Source organism: Bombina bombina, chromosome 3 (assembly GCF_027579735.1).
Source record: "Bombina bombina isolate aBomBom1 chromosome 3, aBomBom1.pri, whole genome shotgun sequence".
Taxonomy (NCBI): domain Eukaryota; kingdom Metazoa; phylum Chordata; class Amphibia; order Anura; family Bombinatoridae; genus Bombina; species Bombina bombina.
In genome coordinates, this window is record NC_069501.1 from 274,413,087 (window position 1) to 274,436,426 (window position 23,340).

At 41.1% G+C, this 23,340-nt stretch overlaps 1 protein-coding gene across 1 annotated transcript in view; it reads right to left on the reverse strand.

Annotated features, from left to right (window-relative positions):
• Nucleotides 1–18,679, reverse strand: part of MED31 (mediator complex subunit 31) — a 30,383-nt gene extending 11,704 nt beyond the window's left edge. The window contains exons 1-3 of the mRNA XM_053706294.1: nucleotides 18,596–18,679; nucleotides 13,731–13,805; nucleotides 11,950–12,046 (exon numbers count right to left, since the gene is read on the reverse strand). Of these exons, the coding sequence (XP_053562269.1) occupies nucleotides 11,950–12,046; nucleotides 13,731–13,805; nucleotides 18,596–18,620 (197 nt within the window). The 5' untranslated portion in view covers nucleotides 18,621–18,679. The remainder of the gene's footprint in view (nucleotides 1–11,949; nucleotides 12,047–13,730; nucleotides 13,806–18,595) is intronic.
• Between the last annotated feature and the right edge of the window lie 4,661 nt (nucleotides 18,680–23,340).

Genomic DNA, 23,340 nt, shown 5'->3' on the forward strand with positions numbered 1-23,340 from the left:
TTTACATTTCTGCGGTGTTTGTGTTTAGCTGAAATTTTCCTCTTACTCATTTACTGTACCCACACATATTATATACCGTTTTTCTCGCCATTAAATGGACTTTCTAAAAATACCATTATTTTCATCATATCTTATCATTTACTATAAAAAAAATTATAAAATATGAGGAAAATTGGAAAAAAACACACTTTTTCTAACTTTGAACCCCAAAATCTGTTACATATCTACAACCACCAAAAAACACCCATGCTAAATTGTTTCTAAATTTTGTCCTGAGTTTAGAAATACCCAATGTTTACATGTTCTTTGCTTTTTTTGTAACTTATAGGGCCATAAATACAAATAGCACTTTGCTATTTTCAAACCATTTTTTTTCAAAATTAACGCTAGTTACATTAGAACACTAATATCTTTCAGGAATCCCTGAATATCCATTGACATGTATATATTTTTTTTTAGAAGACATCCCAAATTATTGATCTAGGCCCATTTTGGTATATTTCATGCCACCATTTCACCGCCAAATGCGATCAAATACAAAAAATTGTTCACTTTTTCACAAATTTTTTCACAAACTTTCAGTTTCTCACTGAAATTATTTACATACTGCTTGTGCAATTATGGCATAAATGGTTGTAAATTCTTCTCTGGGATCCCCTTTGTTCAGAAATAGCAGACATATATGGCTTTGGCATTGCTTTTTGGTAATTAGAAGGCCGCTAAATGCCACTGCGCACCACACGTGTATTATGCCCAGCAGTGAAGGGGTTAATTAGGGAGCATGTAAGGAGCTTTTTGGGGTAATTTTAGCTTTAGTGTAGTGTAGTAGACAACCCCAAGTATTGATCTAGGCCCATTTTGGTATATTTCATGCCACCATTTCACCGCCAAATGCGATCAAATTAAAAAAAACGTAAAATTTTTCACAATTTTAGGTTTCTCACTGAAATAATTTACAAACAGCTTGTGCAATTATGGCACAAATGGTTGTAAATGCTTCTCTGGGATCCCCTTTGTTCAGAAATAGCAGACATATATGACTTTGGAGTTGCTTTTTGGTAATTAGAATGCTGCTAAATGGCGCTGCGCATCACACGTGTATTATGGCTAGCAGTGAAGGGGTTAATTAGGTAGCTTGTAGGGAGCTTGCAGGGTTAATTTTAGCTTTAGTGTAAAGATCAGCCTCCCACCTGAAACATCAGACCCCCTGATCCCTCCCAAACATCTCTCTTCCCTCCCCTACCCCACAAATGTCCCCACCATCTTAAGTACTGGCAGAAACTCTGCCAGTACTAAAATAAAAGGTATATTTGGGCTTTTTTGTGAATTTTTTGTTAGCATATTTACATATGCTTCTGTGTAGGGATCCCCCTTAGCCCCCAACCTCACTGATCCCCCACTAAACAGCTCTCTAACCCTCCCCCTCTGACTTAATGTGCGCCATCTTGGGTACTGGCAGCTGTCTGCCAGTACCCAGTTTAGAGAAAAAAAATGCTTTTTTTAAAATAAAATATGTCCCTTTTCTGTAGTGTAGCTTTCCCCCCCCCCAAGACCAACCCCCCACCCCTTCCAGATCCCTTAGATGGTAAAAGTAAAAGTTTATTTCATTTTTTTTTTACTTTTACTTTTTTACTTTTCTGTAGTGTAGCGGTTCCCACCCGCTCCCGCCCCGTGCACGCGCCCGCCCCCCCCCCCCCCGTGCACGCGCGCGCGCCCGTGCGCGCCCCCGACGGTCCCGATCCCGATCCCGCCCCCCGTGACGTCACGCGCAACACCGATGGCCGCCCACCCGCCTCCCAATTCGGCTCCCACCCACCAACGATACCGGCCATCGATGTCCGGTGCAGAGAGGGCCACAGAGTGGCTCTCTCTGCATCGGATGGCCATGTATGGTTATTGCAGGATGCCTCCATATCGAGGCATCACTGCAATAACCGGAAAGCAGCTGGAAGCGAGCAGGATCGCTTCCAGCTGCTTTCCACACCGAGGACGTGCAGGGTATGTCCTCAGGCGTTAACTGCCTTTTTTTTGAGGACGTACCCTGCACGTCCTCGGTCATTAAGGGGTTAAAGCTTCAATTAGTCCCTCAGAAGACTCTCAGGAGAAGTTGCTTGCTGCTTGTAATTGTAGGCCCTGCCCACCTCACTCGATGTTGCTGGGGCCTATACAAAACTAACAAACCCTGCCTGAAAGCCATGTGGGTTATAAACAACCCCAAAGAACCCTCAAGCAAATGTCCCATAAAACAGAAAATGTTACTCCCAGACACAAAAACGTTTGTCCCAAATTCACATAAACTGAGTACCCACAAAAAATTAACCCTTTATGCAAGCTAGTAAAAACCTCTGATAACACTAGGATTACTGCTTACACTTCCCCTAATGGGGACACTGTCAGCCTTTCTGAGTTAACACAGTCTCTGCAGAAAATATGACTGAACATACCTCATTGCTGTATAGCAAGAAACCGTTCCTCACACTGAAGTTTTCCTGTACTCCTCAGCTTCTGTGGGAACAGCAGTGGACCTTAGTTACGAATGCTAAGATCATCATCCTCCAGGCAGAAATCTTTATCTATGTCCTGCCTGAGAGTAAATAGTACAACACCGGTACCATTTAAAAATAACAAACACTTGATTGAAGATAAAATAAAACTAACAGTTTAACACCTCTTCTCTTTACTCTTCCTGCTTAGAGCCAGCAAAGAGAATGACTGGGGGATGGAGTTAAGGGGGGAGCTATGTAGACAGCTCTGCTGTGGTGCTCTCTTTGCTACTTCCTGTCAGGAAGGACAATATCCCACAAGTTAGGATGAATCCGTGGACTCGGTACATCATGCAAAAGAAAGGTATTTTTGCATTAGAAAGTGATCAGTGAAAGTCTATTAAAGGGACAATTAACACCTTGAGATGTTTATATAAAATGTTTAGTCCTGTATAATGAAACTATTTTGAAATACAATTTTTATCATTTTTCTCCCTTTAAATTAAATGAAATTTAGTTCTGAAAATTGTGCATTTTCAAATTCTCAGATCTTGCACCCTAATGACTTCTCAAGGTTAATCCTGCTACATATTTCCCTAACTGACAACTGCAAAACAATGCACTTTATACTAACTTTATGGCTAGCCTTGTGCTCTGCAGACCAAAGACCAGATTGGCTCCTCCAAGTAAGACATGGTAGGTGGAGTTTGACTATTGAAAAACAATAGCAACACAACAGAAATGTATTGCAATTACAAAAAGTGTTTACTATCCTTTTAGAGAGAAACATGTGCCTTAGTTTCTACAGCACAAATTACAATTTGGATGTATCAAAGGGGTAAACTTCCAGAAACGTGTTTATTTTTCAAGACTGAATATAGAGCAGACAGATGGAAGACGTTGCAAATATTCTAATGATCTTACACACAGTCACAATTTACTGATATAAACATTGTATTAATTGATGCTACTATAAAGGTGCAGAACACACCTGTGCAAAATATGGCCAGGAACATGAAACCCAAAATGTTTATTTCATGATTCAGACAGATTTAAAAAGTTTCCAATTTACTTCTATTATCAAATTTGATTCATTCTCATGTTCTTCTTTGTTGAAAAGACATCTAGATAGGTAGCGTGCAAACGTCTGGAGCACTACATGCCAGGAAAAAAAGTGTTGCCATCTAATGTATAACATAATTTCAAATCTGCAGCACACGTGCACACTCTTTAACTTGCCCTCCTGCTTTTCAACAAAAAATACCAAAATAAATACAAGTGTTTTCTGTCCCTTTAATCAATATATAATAGCTGGGAAGAATATTATCAATTTAAAAGAATTTAAAAGAAAACTACAGTTCTACAAAATAATTTTAATATATATTAACCCCTTAGTGACCACAGCACTTTTCCATTTTCTGACCGTTTGGGACCAAGGCTATTTTTACATTTCTGCGGTGTTATTTCCTTACTCATTTACTGTACCCACACATATTATATACTGTGTTTCTCGCCATTAAATGGACTTTATAAAGATACCATTATTTTCATCATATAATTTACTATAAAAAAAAAATATATATATAAAATATGAAGAAGAAAAAAATGGAACAAGACATACTTTTTCTAACTTTTTCTAACTTTGATCCCCAAAATCTGTTACACATCTACAACCACCAAAAAAAACCCATGCCAAATAGTTTCTAAATTTTGTCCTGAGTTTAGAAATACTCGATGTTTACATGTTCTTTGCTTTTTTTGCAAGTTATAGCTCTCATCCCTCCCCCACCCCACATTTGTCCCCGCCATCTTAAGTACTATTTTCCACCATTTTGGGGTACTGGCCAGTACCCACTTTGCATTTAAATGTGTTTTGTTTTTTAAATAACCACTGTTTTTCTGTAGTGTAGCTGTTCCCCTCCATACCCTACCCCCTTCCCAGGGGAGGGGGAATCCTGGTTATAATGCTGAGGGATGGGATAGGACGGTGGGAAGCAGCTACACTACAGAAAAAAAAAAATTTTGTGGGGGTTTTTTTTTTAAAAAATTGCCTAATTTGCAACAAACTGGGTACTGGCAGTACCTAAGATGACAGCAAATAAGTAGAGGGGGGATCCTACACTGCAGAAAAACAGAATTTATGCTTACCTGATAAATTACTTTCTCCAACGGTGTGTCCGGTCCACGGCGTCATCCATAACTTGTGGGAATATTCTCTTCCCCAACAGGAAATGGCAAAGAGCACAGCAAAAGCTGTCCATATAGTCCATCCTAGGCTCCGCCCACCCCAGTCATTCGACCGACGGACAGGAGAAAAACAGGAGAAACCATAGGGTGCAGTGGTGACTGTAGTTAAAGAAAGAAATTCATCAAACCTGATTAAAAAACCAGGGCGGGCCGTGGACCGGACACACCGTTGGAGAAAGTAATTTATCAGGTAAGCATAAATTCTGTTTTCTCCAACATTGGTGTGTCCGGTCCACGGCGTCATCCATAACTTGTGGGAACCAATACCAAAGCTTTAGGACACGGATGAAGGGAGGGAGCCAATCAGGTTACCTAAACGGAAGGCACCACGGCTTGCAAAACCTTTCTCCCAAAAATAGCCTCCGAAGAAGCAAAAGTATCAAATTTGTCGAATTTGGCAAAAGTGTGCAGGGAAGAACAAGTCGCTGCCTTACATATCTGATCAACAGAAGCCTCGTTCTTGAAGGCCCATGTGGAAGCCACAGCCCTAGTAGAGTGAGCTGTGATGCGTTCGGGAGGCTGCCGTCCGGCAGTCTCATAAGCCAATCGGATGATGCTTTTCAGCCAAAAGGAAAGAGGTAGCAGTAGCTTTCTGACCTCTCCTCTTGCCAGAATAAACGACAAACAGAGAAGACGTTTGTCTGAAATCCTTTGTTGCTTCTAAATAGAACTTTAAAGCACGAACTACATCTAAATTGTGTAACAAACGTTCCTTCTTTGAAACTGGATTCGGACACAAAGAAGGCACAACTATTTCCTGGTTAATATTCTTGTTGGAAACAACCTTTGGAAGGAAACCAGGTTTAGTACGCAAAACAACCTTATCTGAATGGAACACCAGATAGGGCGGATTACACTGCAGAACAGATAACTCAGAAACTCTTCTAGCAGAAGAAATAGCAACCAAAAACAGAACTTTCCAAGATAACATCTTGATATCTATGGAATGTAGAGGTTCAAACGGAACCCCTTGAAGAACTGAAAGAACTAAATTCAGACTCCATGGAGGAGTCAAAGGTCTGTAAACAGGCTTGATCCTGACCAAAGCCTGAACAAAAGCTTGAACATCTGGCACAGCTGCCAGTCGTTTGTGTAACAAGACAGATAAAGCAGAAATCTGTCCTTTTAGAGAACTCGCTGATAATCCCTTATCCAAACCTTCTTGAAGAAAAGAAAGGATCCTAGGAACTTTGATCTTACTCCATGAGAATCCCTTGGATTCACACCAACAGATATATCTTTTCCATATTTTATGGTAAATTTTTCTAGTTACAGGTTTTCTGGCTTGTACCAGAGTATCTATCACAGAATCCGAAAACCCACGCTTAGATAAGATCAAGCGTTCAATTTCCAAGCCGTCAGCTGGAGGGAAACTAGATTTGGATGTTCGAATGGACCCTGTACTAGAAGATCCTGTCTCAAAGGTAGCTTCCATGGTAGAGCCGATGACATATTCACCAGGTCTGCATACCAAGTCCTGCGTGGCCACGCAGGAGCTATCAAAACCACAGAGGCCCTCTCCTGTTTGATCCTGGCTACCAGCCTGGGAATGAGAGGAAACGGTGGAAACACATAAGCTAGGTTGAAGGCCCAAGGCGCTACTAATGCATCCACTAGAGTCGCCTTGGGATCCCTGGATCTGGACCCGTAGCAAGGAACCTTGAAGTTCTGACGAGACGCCATCAGATCCATGTCTGGAATGCCCCATAATTGAGTCAACTGGGCAAATATCTCCGGGTGGCGTTCCCACTCCCCCGGATGGAATGTCTGACGACTCAGATAATCCGCCTCCCAGTTTTCCACTCCTGGGATATGGATTGCAGATAGGTGGCAGGAGTGATCCTCCGCCCATTTTATGATTTTGGTCACTTCTTTCATCGCCAGGGAACTCCTTGTTCCCCCCTGATGGTTGATGTAAGCAACAGTCGTCATGTTGTCTGATTGGAATCTTATGAATCTGGCCTTTGCTAGTTGAGGCCAAGCCCTGAGAGTATTGAATATCGCTCTCAGTTCCAGAATTTTTATCAAGAGAAGAGATTCTTCCCGAGACCATAGACCCTGAGCTTTCAGGGAGTCCCAGACCGCGCCCCAGCCCACTAGACTGGCGTCGGTCGTGACGATGACCCACTCTGGTCTGCAGAAGCTCATTCCCTGGGACAGGTGATCCTGGGTTAGCCACCAACGGAGTGAGTCTCTGGTCTTCTGATCTACTTGAATCACTGGAGACAAGTCTGTATAGTCCCCATTCCAATGTTTCAGCATGCACAGTTGTAATGGTCTTAGATGAATTTGCGCAAAAGGAACTATGTCCATTGCTGCAACTATCAACCCTACTACTTCCATGCACTGAGCTATGGAAGGTCGTGGAACAGAGTGAAGAACTTGACAAGCGTTTAGAAGTTGACTTTCTGACATCTGTCAGGAAAATCTTCATTTCTAAAGAATCTATTGTTGTCCCCAAGAAAGGAACTCTTGTCGACGGAGACAGGGAACCCTTTTCTATGTTCACCTTCCACCCGTGAGATCTGAGAAAGGCCAGAACGATGTCTGTGTGAGCCTTTGTCTTTGAAAGAGACGACGCTTGTATCAGAATGTCGTCCAAGTAAGGTGCCACTGCAATGCCCCTTGGTCTTAGAACCGCTAGAAGGGACCCGAGTACCTTTGTGAAATCCTTGGAGCAGTGGCTAGCCCGAATGGGAGAGCCACAAACTGGTAATGTTTGTCCAGAAAGGCGAACCTTAGGAACTGATGATGATCTTTGTGGATAGGAATATGTAGATACGCATCCTTTAGATCCACGGTAGTCATAAATTGACCCTCCTGGATTGAAGGTAAAATCGTTCGAATAGTTTCCATTTTGAACGATGGCACTCTGAGAAATTTGTTTAGGATCTTTAAATCCAGAATTGGTCTGAAAGTTCCCTCTTTTTTGGGAACTACAAACAGATTTGAGTAAAACCCCATTCCTTGTTCCACAGTTGGAACTGGGTGTATCACTCCCATTTTTAACAGGTCTTCTACACAATGTAAGAATGCCTGTCTCTTTATTTGGTTTGAAGATAAGTGAGACATGTGGAACCTTCCCCTTGGGGGTAGTTCCTTGAATTCCAGAAGATAACCCTGAGAAACTATTTCTAGTGCCCAGGGATCCTGAACATCTCTTGCCCAAGCCTGAGCGAAGAGAGAGAGTCTGCCCCCTACAAGATCCGGTCCCGGATCGGAGGCTACTCCTTCATGCTGTTTTGGTAGCAGCAGCAGGCTTCTTGGCCTGCTTACCCTTGTTCCAGCCTTGCATCGGTTTCCAAGCTGATTTGGTTTGCGAAGCATTACCCTCTTGTCTAGAGGCTGCAGAGTTGGAGGCCGGTCCGTTCCTGAAATTGCGAAAGGAACGAAAATTAGACTATTCTTGGCCTTGAAAGGCCTATCTTGTGGGAGGGCGTGGCCCTTACACCCAGTGATGTCTGAGATAATCTCTTTCAATTCTGGCCCAAAAAGGGTTTTACCCTTGAAAGGGATATTAAGCAACTTTGTCTTGGAAGATACATCCGCTGACCAAGATTTTAGCCAGAGCGCTCTGCGCGCCACAATTGCAAACCCTGAATTTTTCGCCGCTAATCTAGCTAACCGCAAAGCGGCATCTAAAATAAAGGAATTAGCTAACTTAAGTGTGTGAATTCTGTCCATAACCTCCTCATACGGAGTCTCTCTACTGAGCGACTTTTCTAGTTCCTCGAACCAGAACCACGCTGCTGTAGTGACAGGAATAATGCACGAAATAGGTTGCAGGAGGTAACCTTGCTGTACAAAAATCTTTTTAAGCAAACCCTCCAATTTTTTATCCATAGGATCTTTGAAAGCACAATTATCCTCGATAGGAATAGTAGTGCGCTTAGCTAGTGTAGAAACTGCCCCCTCGACCTTAGGGACTGTCTGCCATAAGTCCTTTCTGGGGTCGACCATAGGAAATAATTTCTTAAATATAGGAGGGGGGACAAAAGGTATGCCGGGCTTCTCCCACTCCTTATTCACTATGTCCGCCACCCGCTTGGGTATAGGAAAAGCGTTGGGGTGCACCGGAACCTCTAGGAACTTGTCCATCTTGCACAATTTTTCTGGAATGACCAGGTTGTCACAATCATCCAGAGTAGATAGCACCTCCTTAAGCAGTGCGCGGAGATGCTCTAATTTAAATTTAAATGTCACAACATCAGGTTCTGCCTGTTGATAAATTCTACCTGAATCAGAAATTTCCCCATCTGACAAAACCTCCCTCATGGCCACTTCAGATTGGTGTGAGGGTATGACAGAGCAATTATCAGCGCCCTCCTGCTCTACAGTGTTTAAAACAGAGCAATCGCGCTTTCTCTGAAATGCAGGCATTTTGGATAAAATATTTGCTATGGAGTTATCCATTACTGCCGTCAATTGTTGCATAGTAACAAGCATTGGCGCGCTAGAAGTACTAGGGGTCGCCTGCGCGGGCATAACTGGTATAGACACAGAAGGAGATGATGTAGAACTATGTCTACTCCCTTCATCTGATGAATCATCTTGGGCAACTTTACTATCTGTGGCAGTACTGTCCTTACTTTGTTTGGACGCTATGGCACAATTATCACACAATTTTGAAGGGGGAGACACATTGGCTTCCATACATACAGAACATAGTTTATCTGAAGGCACAGACATGTTAAACAGGCTTAAACTTGTCAATAAAATACAAAAACCGTTTTAAAACAAAACCGTTACTGTCTCTTTAAATTTTAAACCAGGCACACTTTTTTACTGAATATGTGAAAAACTATGAAGGAATTGTTCAATTTTAACCAAATTTTCACCACAGTGTCTTAAAGCATTCAAAGCATTGCACCCCAAATTTCAGACCTTTAACCCTTAAAATGACGAAACCGGAGCCGTTTACAGTTTTAACCCCTCTACAGTCCCAGCTACAGCCTTTGCTGCGACTTTACCAAACCCAGGGGGGTATACGATACCAAATGAAGCCTTCTAGGAACCTTTTCAACCACTTCCAGACCCACACACATGCAGCTGCATGTCCTGCTCTCAAAAGTAACTGTGCAGTAATGGCGCGAAAATGAGGCTCTGCCTACTACATAGAAGGCCCTTCCTGACTGGGAAGGTGTCTAAATCAGTGCCTGACGTAAAAAAACGTTCCCCAAAGTTCAACTTCAAGCTGTATAAAATGCCCAAATAAAGCAATCGATCTAGCCCCTAAAAGTGTCTACCAGTTTTATAGCCCATATTAAGCCCTTTATTCTGTTTGAGACTAAGAAAATGGCTTACCGGTCCCCATGATGGGGAAAATGACAGCCTTCCAGCATTACTCAGTCTTGTTAGAAATATGGCTAATCATACCTTAAGCAGAAAAGTCTGCCAACTGTTTCCCCCAACTGAAGTTATCTCATCTCAACAGTCCTATGTGGAAACAGCAAACGATTTTAGTTACTGCTGCTAAAATCATATTCGTCTCACAAACAGAACTCTTCATCTTTTTCTGTTTCAGAGTAAATAGTACATACCAGCACTATTTTAAAATAAACTCTTGATAGTAGAATACAAAACTACAACTAAACACCACATACTCTTCACCATCTCCGTGGAGATGCTGCTTGTTCAGCGGCAAAGAGAATGACTGGGGTGGGCGGAGCCTAGGAGGGACTATATGGACAGCTTTTGCTGTGCTCTTTGCCATTTCCTGTTGGGGAAGAGAATATTCCCACAAGTTATGGATGACGCCGTGGACCGGACACACCAATGTTGGAGAAATATATATACTTAAGTACTTAATGGCCGTAACAAATGTGAGGTGTGGGAGGGAAGAGAGCTGTTTGAGAGGGGCCAGGGAGGGATCAGGGGTGGGATGTGTCAGGTGGGAGGCTGATCTCTACACTAAAGCTAAAATTAACCCTACAAGCTACCTAATGAACCCCTTCACTGCTGGGCATAATACAAGTGTGGTGCGCAGCAGCATTTAGCGGCCTAATTACCAAAAAGCAATGCCAAAGCCATATATGTCTGCTATCTCTAAACAAAGGGGTTCCCAAAGAAGCATTTACAACCATTTGTGCCATGATTGCACAAGCTGTTTGTAAATAACTTCAGTGAGAAACCTAAAATTGTGAAAAAGTTAACGATTTTTTTTTATTTGATCGCTTTTAGTCGGTAAATAGTGGCATGAAATATACCAAAATGTGCCTAGTTCAATACTTTGGGATGTCTACTAAAAAAATGTTTTATAGTTTTGATAGGTAAATATAAAAAAAAAAAAGTTCTATTTCTGTTTAAATGTAGTGATGGCAAAAATGCTCTGGTCTTTTGGGGAAGTTTTTGTCTGAAATGCCTGGTCCTTAAAGGGACAGTCAACATCAGAATTTTTGTTGTTTAAAAAGAAAGATAATCACTTTTTACCTCTGTGATGTTGTATCTAAACCTCTGCAGACTGCCCCCTTATTTCAGTTGTTTTGACAGACTTGCTCACTCCAGGGTAACTTCACATGCATGAGCTCAATGTTATCTATATGAAACACATGAACTAATGCCCTACAGTGGTCAAAAGGGATTCCGATTAGATGCAGTCTTCAAGGTCTAAGAAATTAGCATATGAACCTCCTAGAATTAGCTTTCAACTAAGATTACCAAAAGAACAAAGCAAAATTGGCGATAAAAGTAAATTGGAAAGTTGTTTAAAATTACATTCCCTATTTAAATCCTGAAAGTTTTTTTGGGACTTGACTGTCCCTTTAAGGGGTTAAACGCTTCCTGCCATATCACAAAACATTTGTGTGTGCTCCAAGTGGTTGTAGCGATCACACCGGTACTCAGAATGTACATATGTAAGTGGTGCGTAAACATCTAACTTTTCAAGGTACCATTTTTTTTTTTTTTTGGAAGGTAAAGAAAAGTGCAAAAATTATTCTAATCGAATTTGAAATGCACTAGAATGCATTTCAAATTCAACCTTTATATCATTTGAATTATTGTATGTAGCACTGGCATAACTTTATCAACATATCTCAAAATGTCATATATAGTTTTTATCTGCAGATTTTAACTATGAAGTACGTAAGGATCAGCAGCCTCTTTTCACATAAAGTTCCTCTTCTAGGTGACCCATACAGTCTGCCCTTACTTAGGTACTACCATCATATTTTCTGCATACATCAATACAATAATGTAGAAATCTTGTTGCAAAACCTACTTCAAATATTTAGCGTACTCTGGGTCCTTCCAGTACAAGAGATATTTCAGGTAATTCACAAATGCTTTGTCTTTGAAGTATCCTCTTTGTGCGAGAACTATGGGCATAACCACAATATGACAAGTTACTTAATATAGAATAAAGTGTTTTAGTATTCAAAATGGCAACACTGTAAAAGTTTGTATAAGGTTTCATTTGCTTTGCAATTTGTTTAAGTCCTAGTTAGAATCAACTTGCCCCTTATTTTCAAAACAAAATAGGAAAATATACAACATATATTATTTATGTTTTTGGCAGCTGAAGAAGTGACAGACAGGAAAATATGCATGAAAAAGCTCATGAGTTTTGTATTTGTAGCAACAATATAAAACTATGGCACTGGTTGTGAATCAGGACAACAATCCACAGCTACTTGACAAGCCATATTTTTTTAGTTTCTCAAGATAAAGGTGGCACAGAAGTCAAAGTTAAATTTTCATGATACCAACAGAGCATTCAAAAAAATCTTTTACCCACTGTAAGGATGTGACTGATAATGGAACTTTTTTTTTTTAAACTTTGCTTCCATCAGCGCAAACCTATATAGTATCAGGAACATGCACAGGTCATGACCACTGATGGCAGCACTTGAATGCAAAGTTCACTGACATCCATGTCCCTTAAACGTTTATTAAACACTGAGATTGTACTATAAACTGTTTGTCTAGTAACAACACTTATTTAAATTGTCCAATTTTCTTAAAATTTAACAATTGTGGGTTAAGTTCCTGTTTAAAGTGGAAGTGCAGATTCCAGACTTTAAACTGCTATATTCCACACAGTCATACACTCTGGTGACTCATTTGTAGCTGTCCTTAGGCCCCTGGATGGGACCAGTGATCCCTATTTGTACATATACTTTGCCTGCATAATATAAAAGAATGATTACATTTTGCATCATTCGACAACTGCACTAAATAAGTAAATATAATTCTAGTCTCATGCAGCAATGGCTCTGACACTGATACTTTTATAAAATGTATTATTTTTTATATTCTTGTAAAATTAACATAGCATAAAAATAAATTGCTAAAAAGGTTTACAAAATGTAAGCAATTTGTATGTATTTTGTTTCTTTTTGTGCATGCTGGTTAATGTGAGTTAATCCTAGCGTTTGTGAAATGCTAGGATTGACCTTTGGAGTAAATAAAGGGGACTTTCATTCATGTAGTATAAAATACTTCATGCAGAAATCTCCTTTATTTGTTTCAAGCGTTCGCCGCACTGAGCTGCTCAGGCATCCCATGGCAGAACGTTGTTTTCCTAAGAGGTGACTTTTTCACCTCTTAGCAAATATCGTGCAGGAAATCCGGCGCCACGTCGGATTTCCCGCACGGCTATTGGCTAAGAGGTGAAAATATCACACCTCAGCAAAGCAGTTTTTTACCGTGGGCTGCCTGAGCAGCTCAGTGCGGCGAACACTTGAAACAAATAAAAGGAGCTTTCTGCATGAAGTATTTTATGTACTTCATGAATGAAAGTCCCATTTATTTGTTCCAAAGGTCAATCCTAGCGTTTCACAAACGCTAGGATTGACTCCCTTTAAAATCTGTCTATGCATGCGCAAGGATACACCATTGTTAATGTAGAATGGGACATTGGTTACAGGGACACCTTGGTGGTCTATCCTCTTTCTAAACAGAAGAAAAAAAAAAAAACTATAATTCACTATGTTCCTATATAAATGGCTATATCAATACAATGCTAAAAAAAAATACAAAACAACACTTTGAGCTACTCACAGTTCAGATAATTGGGGTTTGCCAGACACTGGACAAATTCCAGCTCTAACTGGAACCTAATTCGTGCTTGCTCATCTGCAAATAAAAGAAGTCAGGTAAAGAAAAAAATATATATTAAAATAATTTTCTCTAAGGTAATAAATAACATAGCAAAATACATATGCCGTGAAAGGACAGCATACAAAAAAAACACAACAGCAATGGTAGACAAAGGTACATCAATCTTTGAGCTAATTTGATGAGGTTTTGAGACAATAAAATGTGTAGAGAAATTGTTACCAGTTTTAACACATCAACTAAAATAGATGAGTTCAAGTAACTTCATAAAAACACTTAACACTGTAGTCAAAAACGAATTGATCAAATTTCAAAATTATACATTGAAATAAAGACTATCAATGCACATCACGTTTCAAATAGTTAGCGTGTTTAATATATTAGTTTATGAAATTACCAATTTTTCCAAACCCGCTAACATTCACCGATTTCCAATCAGTGCTGACAACTGCAGTTGGAAGATGGCGACTATTCGATATGAAACGTCATACAATACATCACCTTCTTATTTTCACTTTCAGCTGCCGGAGACCCGCTCTACACTGTCCCGCTATATGCGCATGCAATAGTACTCAAATAAAAATGTGCATGTGTAGTTTGACGCAAGACGATTCTAATGAGATGCAAATACTCGCCATCCGATTGGCGAGTGTGTTATACCGTGTCCAGCCCATATTTGAGGGCTTAATGAAGTGATGTCATGCATATGAAATAAAAGCGGATTTTATTAATAAATGGAGCTTATTTTCAACACACAATAAGGTAGATTAGCTTTGTGTACTAATTGTAATTGAAATTATATGTTCCGTTTTGCATATAATTAACAAAAGTTAGTAATCCTTTAAAGGTAAAATCAATGTAAAAAAAAAACAAACAAAAAAACTTTCATGGCCCTGATAGAGCATGCAATTTTAAACAACTTTCAATTTATTTCTATTATCAAATTTGCTTTGTTCTCTTGGTACCCATTATTGAAGAGTAAACCTAAGTGGGCTCATAGGAGCGTGCATGTGTCTAGAATTCTATAGAAGCAGAGTCTGCAACTATATTTGTAGCAATGTTATGCAAAGTTGCAAACAATGCTGCTCAAAGTACTTAACCCCTTAATGACCGAGGACGTGCAGGGTACGTCCTAAAAAAAAAGGCAGTTAACGCCTGAGGACGTACCCTGCACGTCCTCGGTGTGGAAAGCAGCTGGAAGCGATCCTGCTCGCTTCCAGCTGCTTTCCGGTTATTGCAGTGATGCCTCGATATGGAGGCATCCTGCAATAACCTTTTACGGCCATCCGATGCAGAGAGAGCCACTCTGTGGCCCTCTCTGCACCGGACATCGATGGCCGGTTTCGTTGGTGGGTGGGAGCCGACTTGGGAGGCGGGTGGGCGGCCATCGGTGTGCCGCATGACGTCAAGGGGGGCGGGATCGGGGGCGCGATCGTCGGGGGCGCGCACGGGCGCGCGCGCGTGCACGGAGGGTGGCGGGCGGGCGCGTGCACGGGGCGGGAGCGGGTGGGAACCGCTACACTACGGAAAATGTATTAATAAATAAGACCCAAATCTAAGCACAAAAAGTGATCATGGAGGGGATCATGGAGGGGTGGGGGGTTGGTTTTGTGTGGGGGGAAGCTACACTACAGAAACTTTTAATAAAAACCCATTTTTTTCTTCTAAACTGGGTACTGGCAGACAGCTGCCAGTACCCAAGATGGCGCCCATTAAGTTAGAGTGGGAGGGTTATAGAGCTTTTTAGGGGGGATCAGTGAGGTTGGGGTCTAAGGGGGGATCGTACACATCAGCATATGTAAATATGCTTCTTTTTTTTTTTTAAAAAAAAGGGCCAAATACCTTTTATTTTAGTACTGGCAGAGTTTCTGCCAGTACTTAAGATGGCGGGGACAATTGTGGGGTGGGGGAGGGAAGAGAGCTGTTTGGGAGGGATCAGGGGGTGTGATGTTTCAGGTGGGAGGCTGAGCTCTACACTAAATCTAATATTAACCCTGCAAGCTCCCTACAAGCTACCTAATTAACCCCTTCACTGCTAGCCATAATACACGTGTGATGCGCAGCGGCATTTAGCGGCCTTCTAAATACCAAAAAGCAATGCCAAAGCCATATATGTCTGCTATTTCTGAACAAAGGGGATCCCAGAGAAGCATTTACAACCATTTGTGCCATAACTGCACAAGCTGTTTGTAAATTATTTCAGTGAGAAACCTAAAATTGTGAAAAATGTAACTTTTTTTTTTATTTGATCGCATTTGGCGGTGAAATGGTGGCATGAAATATACCAAAATGGGCCTAGATCAATACTTGGGGTTGTCTACTACACTACACTAAAGCTAAAATTACCCCAAAAAGCTCCCTACATGCTCCCTAATTAACCCCTACACTGCTGGGCATAATACACGTGTGGTGCGCAGTGGCATTTAGTGGCATTCTAATTACCAAAAAGCAACACCAAAGCCATATAAGTCTGCTATTTATGAACAAAGGGGATCCCAGAGAAGAATTTACAACCATTTGTGCCATATTTGCACAAGCTGTTTGTAAATAATTTCAGTGAGAAACCTAAAGTTTGTGAAAAAAATTGTGAAAAAGTGAACGATTTTTTTTATTTGATCGCATTTGGCGGTGAAATGGTGGCATGAAATATACCAAAATGGGCCTAAATCAATACTTTGGGTTGTCTTCTAAAAAAAAATATATACATGTCAAGGGATATTCAGGGATTCCTGAAAGATATTAGTGTTCCAATGTAACTAGCGCTAATTTTGAAAAAAAGTGGTTTGGAAATAGCAAAGTGCTACTTGTATTTATGGCCCTATAACTTGCAAAAAAAGCAAAGAACATGTAAACATTGGGTATTTCTAAACTCAGGACAAAATTTAGAAACTATTTAGCATGGGTGTTTTTTGGTGGTCGTAGATGTGTAACAGATTTTTGGGGTCAAAGTTAGAAAAAGTGTGTTTTTTTCCATTTTTTCCTCATATTTTATAATTTTTTTTATAGTAAATTATAAGATATGATGAAAATAATGGTATCTTTAGAAAGTCCATTTAATGGCGAGAAAAACGGTATATAATATGTGTGGGTACAGTAAATGAGCAAGAGGAAAATTACAGCTAAACACAAACACCGCAAAAATGTAAAAATAGCCTTGGTCCCAAACGGACAGAAAATGGAAAAGTGCTCTGGTCACTAAGGGGTTAAAGGGACACTGAACCCAAATTTTTTCTTTCGTGATTCAGTTAGAGCATGAAATTTAAAGCAACTTTCTAATTTACTCCTATTATCAAATTTTCTTCATTCTCTTGGTATCTTTAATTGAAATGCAAGAATGTAAGTGTAGATGCCGGACCATTTTTGGTGAAGAACCTGGGCTGTTCTTGCTGATTGGTGGATAAATTTATCCACCAATAAAAAAAGTGCTGTCCAAAATTCTTAACCAACAAAAAAAGCTTAGATGCCTTCTTTTTCAAATAAAGATAGCAAGAGAAGAAAAATTGATAATAGGAGTAAAATTAGAAAGTTGCTTAAAATTGCATGCTCTATCTGAATCACGAAAGAAAAAAATTGGGTTCAGTGTCCCTTTAACAAATGTGCACGCTCCTGAAGTCCTGTGAACCATGAATGTGTATCGCATTAGACTACAAACCATTAAATAAAAAAATATCATTAGCTGCAAAGTTGAAAATATAAATATTTTTTAGTTTGTAAATTTAGGCAGTTTGATTACACAAAGAAGAACACTTGAGTGGTTACAGTGTGTACTGGCAAACATCAGAATTTGTGCTTAAAGGGATAGTAAACACCAAAAATGTTATTGTTTAAAATGTTAGGTAGTCCCTTTATTTACCATTCCCCAGTTTTGCATAACCAACACTGTTATAGAATTACACTTTTTACCTCTAATTACCTTGTATCTAAGTTTCTGCAGACTGCCTCCTTATCTCAGATCTTTTGACAGACTTGCATTTCAGGCAATTAGTGTTGACTCTTAAATAACTCCACGTGGGTGAGCACAATGTTATTTAATATGAAACATATGAACTAACACCCTTTAGCTGTGAAAACTGTGCATTCATATGAAAGGCAGCCTTCAAGGTCCTAGAAATTAGCATGAGCCTACCTAGATTGAGCTTTCAACTAAGAATAACAAGAGAACAACAATTACATGCCCTATCTGATTCATGAAAGTTTCCTTTGGACTTTACTATCCATTTAACAAAAAACAGACATGTTGCAGCAAGTACACCCAGATAATTCAATGGGTTATAGATATATTACCCAGGATTTCAACAAAAGGACAATGTGCTGTAATTTGTTCCCTTAATGTATTCCTAATAACTTGTTATACCAGCTGAATTATATTAAAATGTACTAAAAACTGCCTTGGGTATTGAAACCACCACTCATAATGAAAATATCAGTACCTAAGTACTGGTCCTTTGTGTATAGAGAGATATAACAAGCAGGTCTGCTGTTCCTGCTTGCTCATTCCATTTGAATTGGCATATTATTCAGAACAATGAGTGGTTTATTCATTGACAAAAAAAAAAACACAGCTCATAGCACAGTGAATGGATTTAACACTACTGGCCCTATGGGAATACACATATATACAGTATGGTGATGAGTCCTATTAGGGGTAACCCATGAAGAAAGCTACAAGGAATTTACGGAAACGCATCACAATGTTGTCTTAAGACAAAGGTTGCTGTTCCAATACATAAAATTAATAATTCATTTCAGCGAAGATCTCTCAAACTGAAGCCGACATACTTCTACCGCCTAACGCTAATTCAAATTACCTGTCTCCATAGAGGAAGCCGCCATAGTGTAATGATAGTGGCTAGATCCCACCTGGCGTAAAGACCTGTGACGTCAGATCAGTCACATGACTGTTGGGATCACATGGTACAAGCAGTTACAGGAAGTAGTGTGCTGTGTAGAGATTCATATAAATGGGAAACGCTAGTTTATTTTATTTGTATAATATCTCGAGCGTACTGTTTTCTTATATATATATATATATATATATATATATATATATATATATATATATATATATATATATATATATATATATATATATATATATATATATATATAAGATTTTTAATTATTTATGTATTTATCCTTCAAAATTAGACCCCTGCATAGCTCTTTTTATCATTATTTATGTATTTCTCCTTCAAATTTAAAACCCTGCAGCTAAACAATTATCAAGCTAAAAGGTGCCTGTCTAAAATTTGAGGAACATCATAACACTGGCAAGACTTTTTAAATAATGTTGCCAGTGCAAATCATCAGTCTCTTTGGGCTCAATTTATCAAGCGACGGGGGCGTACATATGTGTCTCTGGCTGCCACAGCTCGTCTCTGGCTGGCAGAATTCCATTGGCGGAATTCAGCATTGCTCAAGAGCACTATTTTGCACAGCCAATCACATGCGGGCAGGAGCTGTCAATCTCCCTGGTTGGACGAGACAGGGAAATTGAAATTCTCCACCTAAGAGGTGGAGAAGAGGATAGGAAGCAGCGATCTGCTTGATAAATACTGACTGCAGGTTCTCTTGTGAGAAACTGCAGTCGTAATGTGGCAAACGGCTTGATAATCCCAGCCCTTTGTCTTTCTCCTCTCTTTTTTCTCTCACCCCGATAAACCCAGCCCTTTGTCTTTCTCCTTTCTTTTTTCTCTCACCCCGATAAACCCAGCCCTTTGTCTTTCTCTTCTCTTTTTTATCTCACCCCGATAAACCCAACCCTTTGTCTTTCTCCTCTCTTTTTTCTCTCACCCCCTCCCTCATAGTTCTCTTTCTTCCCTTATCAGTTTCTTTGTACTATCACATTCACATTGTACCAAATGTGACATTGAAAGAAAAACCCTGTTGATGCAATCCAAACGCAATATTGCAAGTAAACCCATTCTGTACAGTGAGAACTTAAATCAGCTGCTCAATATTTTCAATCTTAGAAATCCCTTAATTTAAAAAAAATATGTTTTAACCTAGTGCAAACATTATAAAGCCCACTATTGTAAATGGGAAAAGTTGTGACTATCTTCTGCAACATAATTAATTAGATAATTGATTACATAAATAAAAAAAAAAATGTTATTGGGGCGGAGCTTGGCCGCTTTGAGAGATGGCCGTGTAAAAGGATAGCTTCTAGGCCCACATTCTCTAACCCTCACAAAAACAGCCTCATCTCTACCTAAGCACACCCAGGAGGAAGGATTGTGACCCCAGGCACAGAACGAGCAATTCGGCCACACCGCTCAGACCCCGCTTCACAGGATCAGACAAGCTCCAAAGCGGGCCGCCGCACGGGAAAGAAAACCGCGACATCTCCTCTCTGAGGGCCGGAAGTGCAGCGGAGGCCCTAAACTTACCCATGCCGCTAGCTAAGCCACAGTCGGCAAGCACCCAGCAAAATTGAACGGTCACAAGCGGCACAACGGTCCATCACCCAGCGTGGCCCGGTGCACGTAACAGAAAGAGGTCCAGCTGACTGGTAAGTGAATACGCTCTCCCATTGCTGGCGCAGGTCGCACAGCATCCCAAACAAACTGCTGCCCACAAACGGACACACCTTAGAGACTGGCCTTTTGCTCTGTGTCCCTCCTAACAGGCCCATCTGCAATATCCACGGCCAGATTAGCGACCCACGAGGTCAGAAGCCCACAGACACCTCGCAAGCCTGCAGACTGCTGCAACCTAGGCCCACAACACAGCGCTTGCAAACATACTGCAAAAGTAGCTTCTGCGGGCCCACGCAGCACAGACAAGAGGATTCATACAGACAGTCTCCTGTGTACCACCCTAACCTGTTTGTGAGTCACCTTTACCCAGGTTCCTACTGTTTGGATTGGTATTTACCGTTTTTATCTTTGAATAAATTGGGATTTTTACATGCAACTTAACCTGGTCTGCAGTGCCTGTCATTTTTTCTCTCAAAGAGGAATCATATCTAGGACTAACTAACAGCACTAGCCACAAACTGCTAAATTTATCAGGCCAAGCAGCAGAAAGCCTGTGCATAGGACCTGGGAAACCTCCCAGACCAGCACCCATAATGCCAGCACGTAAACCACTTAAATCTGATGTCATGCTCCAAAACACTACAAAGCTACCTCAGGCAACCTGAACCCGCTTCATCCCCCCAGGTAGACATACCAGGCAGCAACACCACGAAAGACCCTGACCAGTCCCCTCTCTTACCACCTCAGTCCACACCCTGTCTTACAAAGGACGACCTAAAATCACTTTGCACGAAAGATGATATCAAGGAGATAGTTACAGAAGTTAAGAGCTGGTATGGCGAATTAAAAAGAGACATTTCAAGAGTGTCACAGAGAGTCACAACATTGGAAGAAAGCCACAACGCAACATTCAATGATCTACAGCATATCTCACGTATAAAATATGAGCAAGATGAGACCATTCACCACCTTTTGGAAAGGGTGGAAGACCTGTATAACAGGGGCAGGCGGAACAACCTGCGAATACGGGGCATACCTGAAAGCATTCAGCCGGGCGCCCTGGAGGGATGCCTACAAAACCTCTTACGAACCCTCAAGGGAGACGAGGGTGCTCCAGAAATTCAAATAGAAAGAGCTCATAGAGCCCTACGGGCGAAACCACCCCCAAAAGCTCCACCAAGAGACGTTATACTGAAAATCCTACATTTCAAAGATAAAGAAGAAATTCTCAGGCTGTCAAGACAGAAAAAAGATTTTACACATGCTGGCAACAGAATTCAAATCTTTGCAGACTTGAGCCCCACCACCCTGCAGAAGAGGCGAGAGCTGTCCTACATCACATCAACCTTACGAGAGCAAAATGTTCCATACAGATGGGGCTTTCCGGTCAGCATCATCGCTACAAGGGGAGATACAACTGCTGTTTTCAAGCATAAGGATGACCTCCCACGTTTTTGTGAAGCCCTGCGGATCTCTATCAAACAACATGACCCCCATCCAGACAACCTCTCGGACACCCCTCCACTCCCGCCTAGAACAAATCTCTCCCAAGATATTACCCGTGGGAGGCCTACCAGCACCCAATCATCCTCTGAGCGCAACAAGGATTCCAACCCCGGCGACTGAAAAGTCGCAAGCTAATTTCCCCTGGGACTGATACCTCTTACTAAGGACAGAAGGCTACAGGTTGTATGCTTATGTTAATGCATTAATATGTTTACAATTGTTCTAAGGGTTAGGGATGTGGGATACTTCCCACTCAGCTATTGCACATATTGTTGGTTTCTCTTACTGTAGGTTTATTTGTCTCATAGGATAGTTAACTAACAATTTGATTGTCAAACTAATCTTAACATTCTTTACATATTTTATTGCACTGTTTTTCTTTTCTAGAAGTTTTGTGAGCTTGGTACACTTTCAACATAATATAACTTTTTTGTCTGCACTCGCTATTAGCCCCGAGGGGGCGTCTACCCACTCTCCCACTGACCCTAGACCACACACAGGCGACAGGACCTATCTCCAGACCCTACACTACTCTGACCTCCTGGGCAGACCTCCCCCCCCCTGGCATAATGACGGATAACCCTGCATACAAGGCCCGCCCCATCACACTGATCTCTATAAACGCAAAGGGATTGAATAGCCCTGAGAAACGCTCAATAGCTTTCCGACACTTACACCAAGCAGCAGGAGACATAATATTTGTACAGGAAACACAGTTCCGAAGGGGGGCGTGAACCAAAACACACCACCAACCAATTCAGGACGGCCTTCACGGCTTCTGGCCGAAACAAAAGTGGCGGGGTGGGCATCTGGCTGCGTAATTCAATTAAGTTCCAGCCTCAACACATAGTTAAAGATGTAAATGGCAGGTACATCATCGTATCAGGACTCCTTTTCGATCGCCCAGTGACGCTAGTGAACATATATCTCCCAAATTCCGGGCAGCATTTGCTTTTTAAACACATATCCCAACTAATACTTGAGCATTCAACGGGCATACTCCTAGTAGGGGGCGACTTCAATCTCCCTCTAGACCCTAAATTAGACACATCCACAGGCAGGTCTAGCGTGCCAAAGCGGACAATCAAAACTGTAACAACACACATACAACAACTTAAATTACACAACGTGTGGAGGTCCTCCAATCCATCCCTCCGTGATTACACATTTTACTCGAACCCACACCGCACATATTCCAGAATCGATTATATACTGAGTGACCAGCTGGGAATGTCCTTGATTGACAGCTCTAGTATACTACCAACAACGTGGTCAGACCACGCCCCAGTCCTGTGCAAGATACACTGGCCCACTTCCTCGATTCTGCCCTTTATCTGGAGACTTGACGAGTTTCTCCTGAATAACCCCTTGATCAAGCAGGACATAGACACCACACTGGGCCACTACTTTCGAGAAAACACAGGGGACAGCACAACCCCTACCACCCTTTGGGAAGCACACAAGTGTGTAGTTAGGGGAGATTTCATTAAACATAAGTCGAGAGAAACCAGGGAGAATAGACAATTCCTCAATTCCACCCTAGCCCAAATCAAGTTTTGGGAAACAGA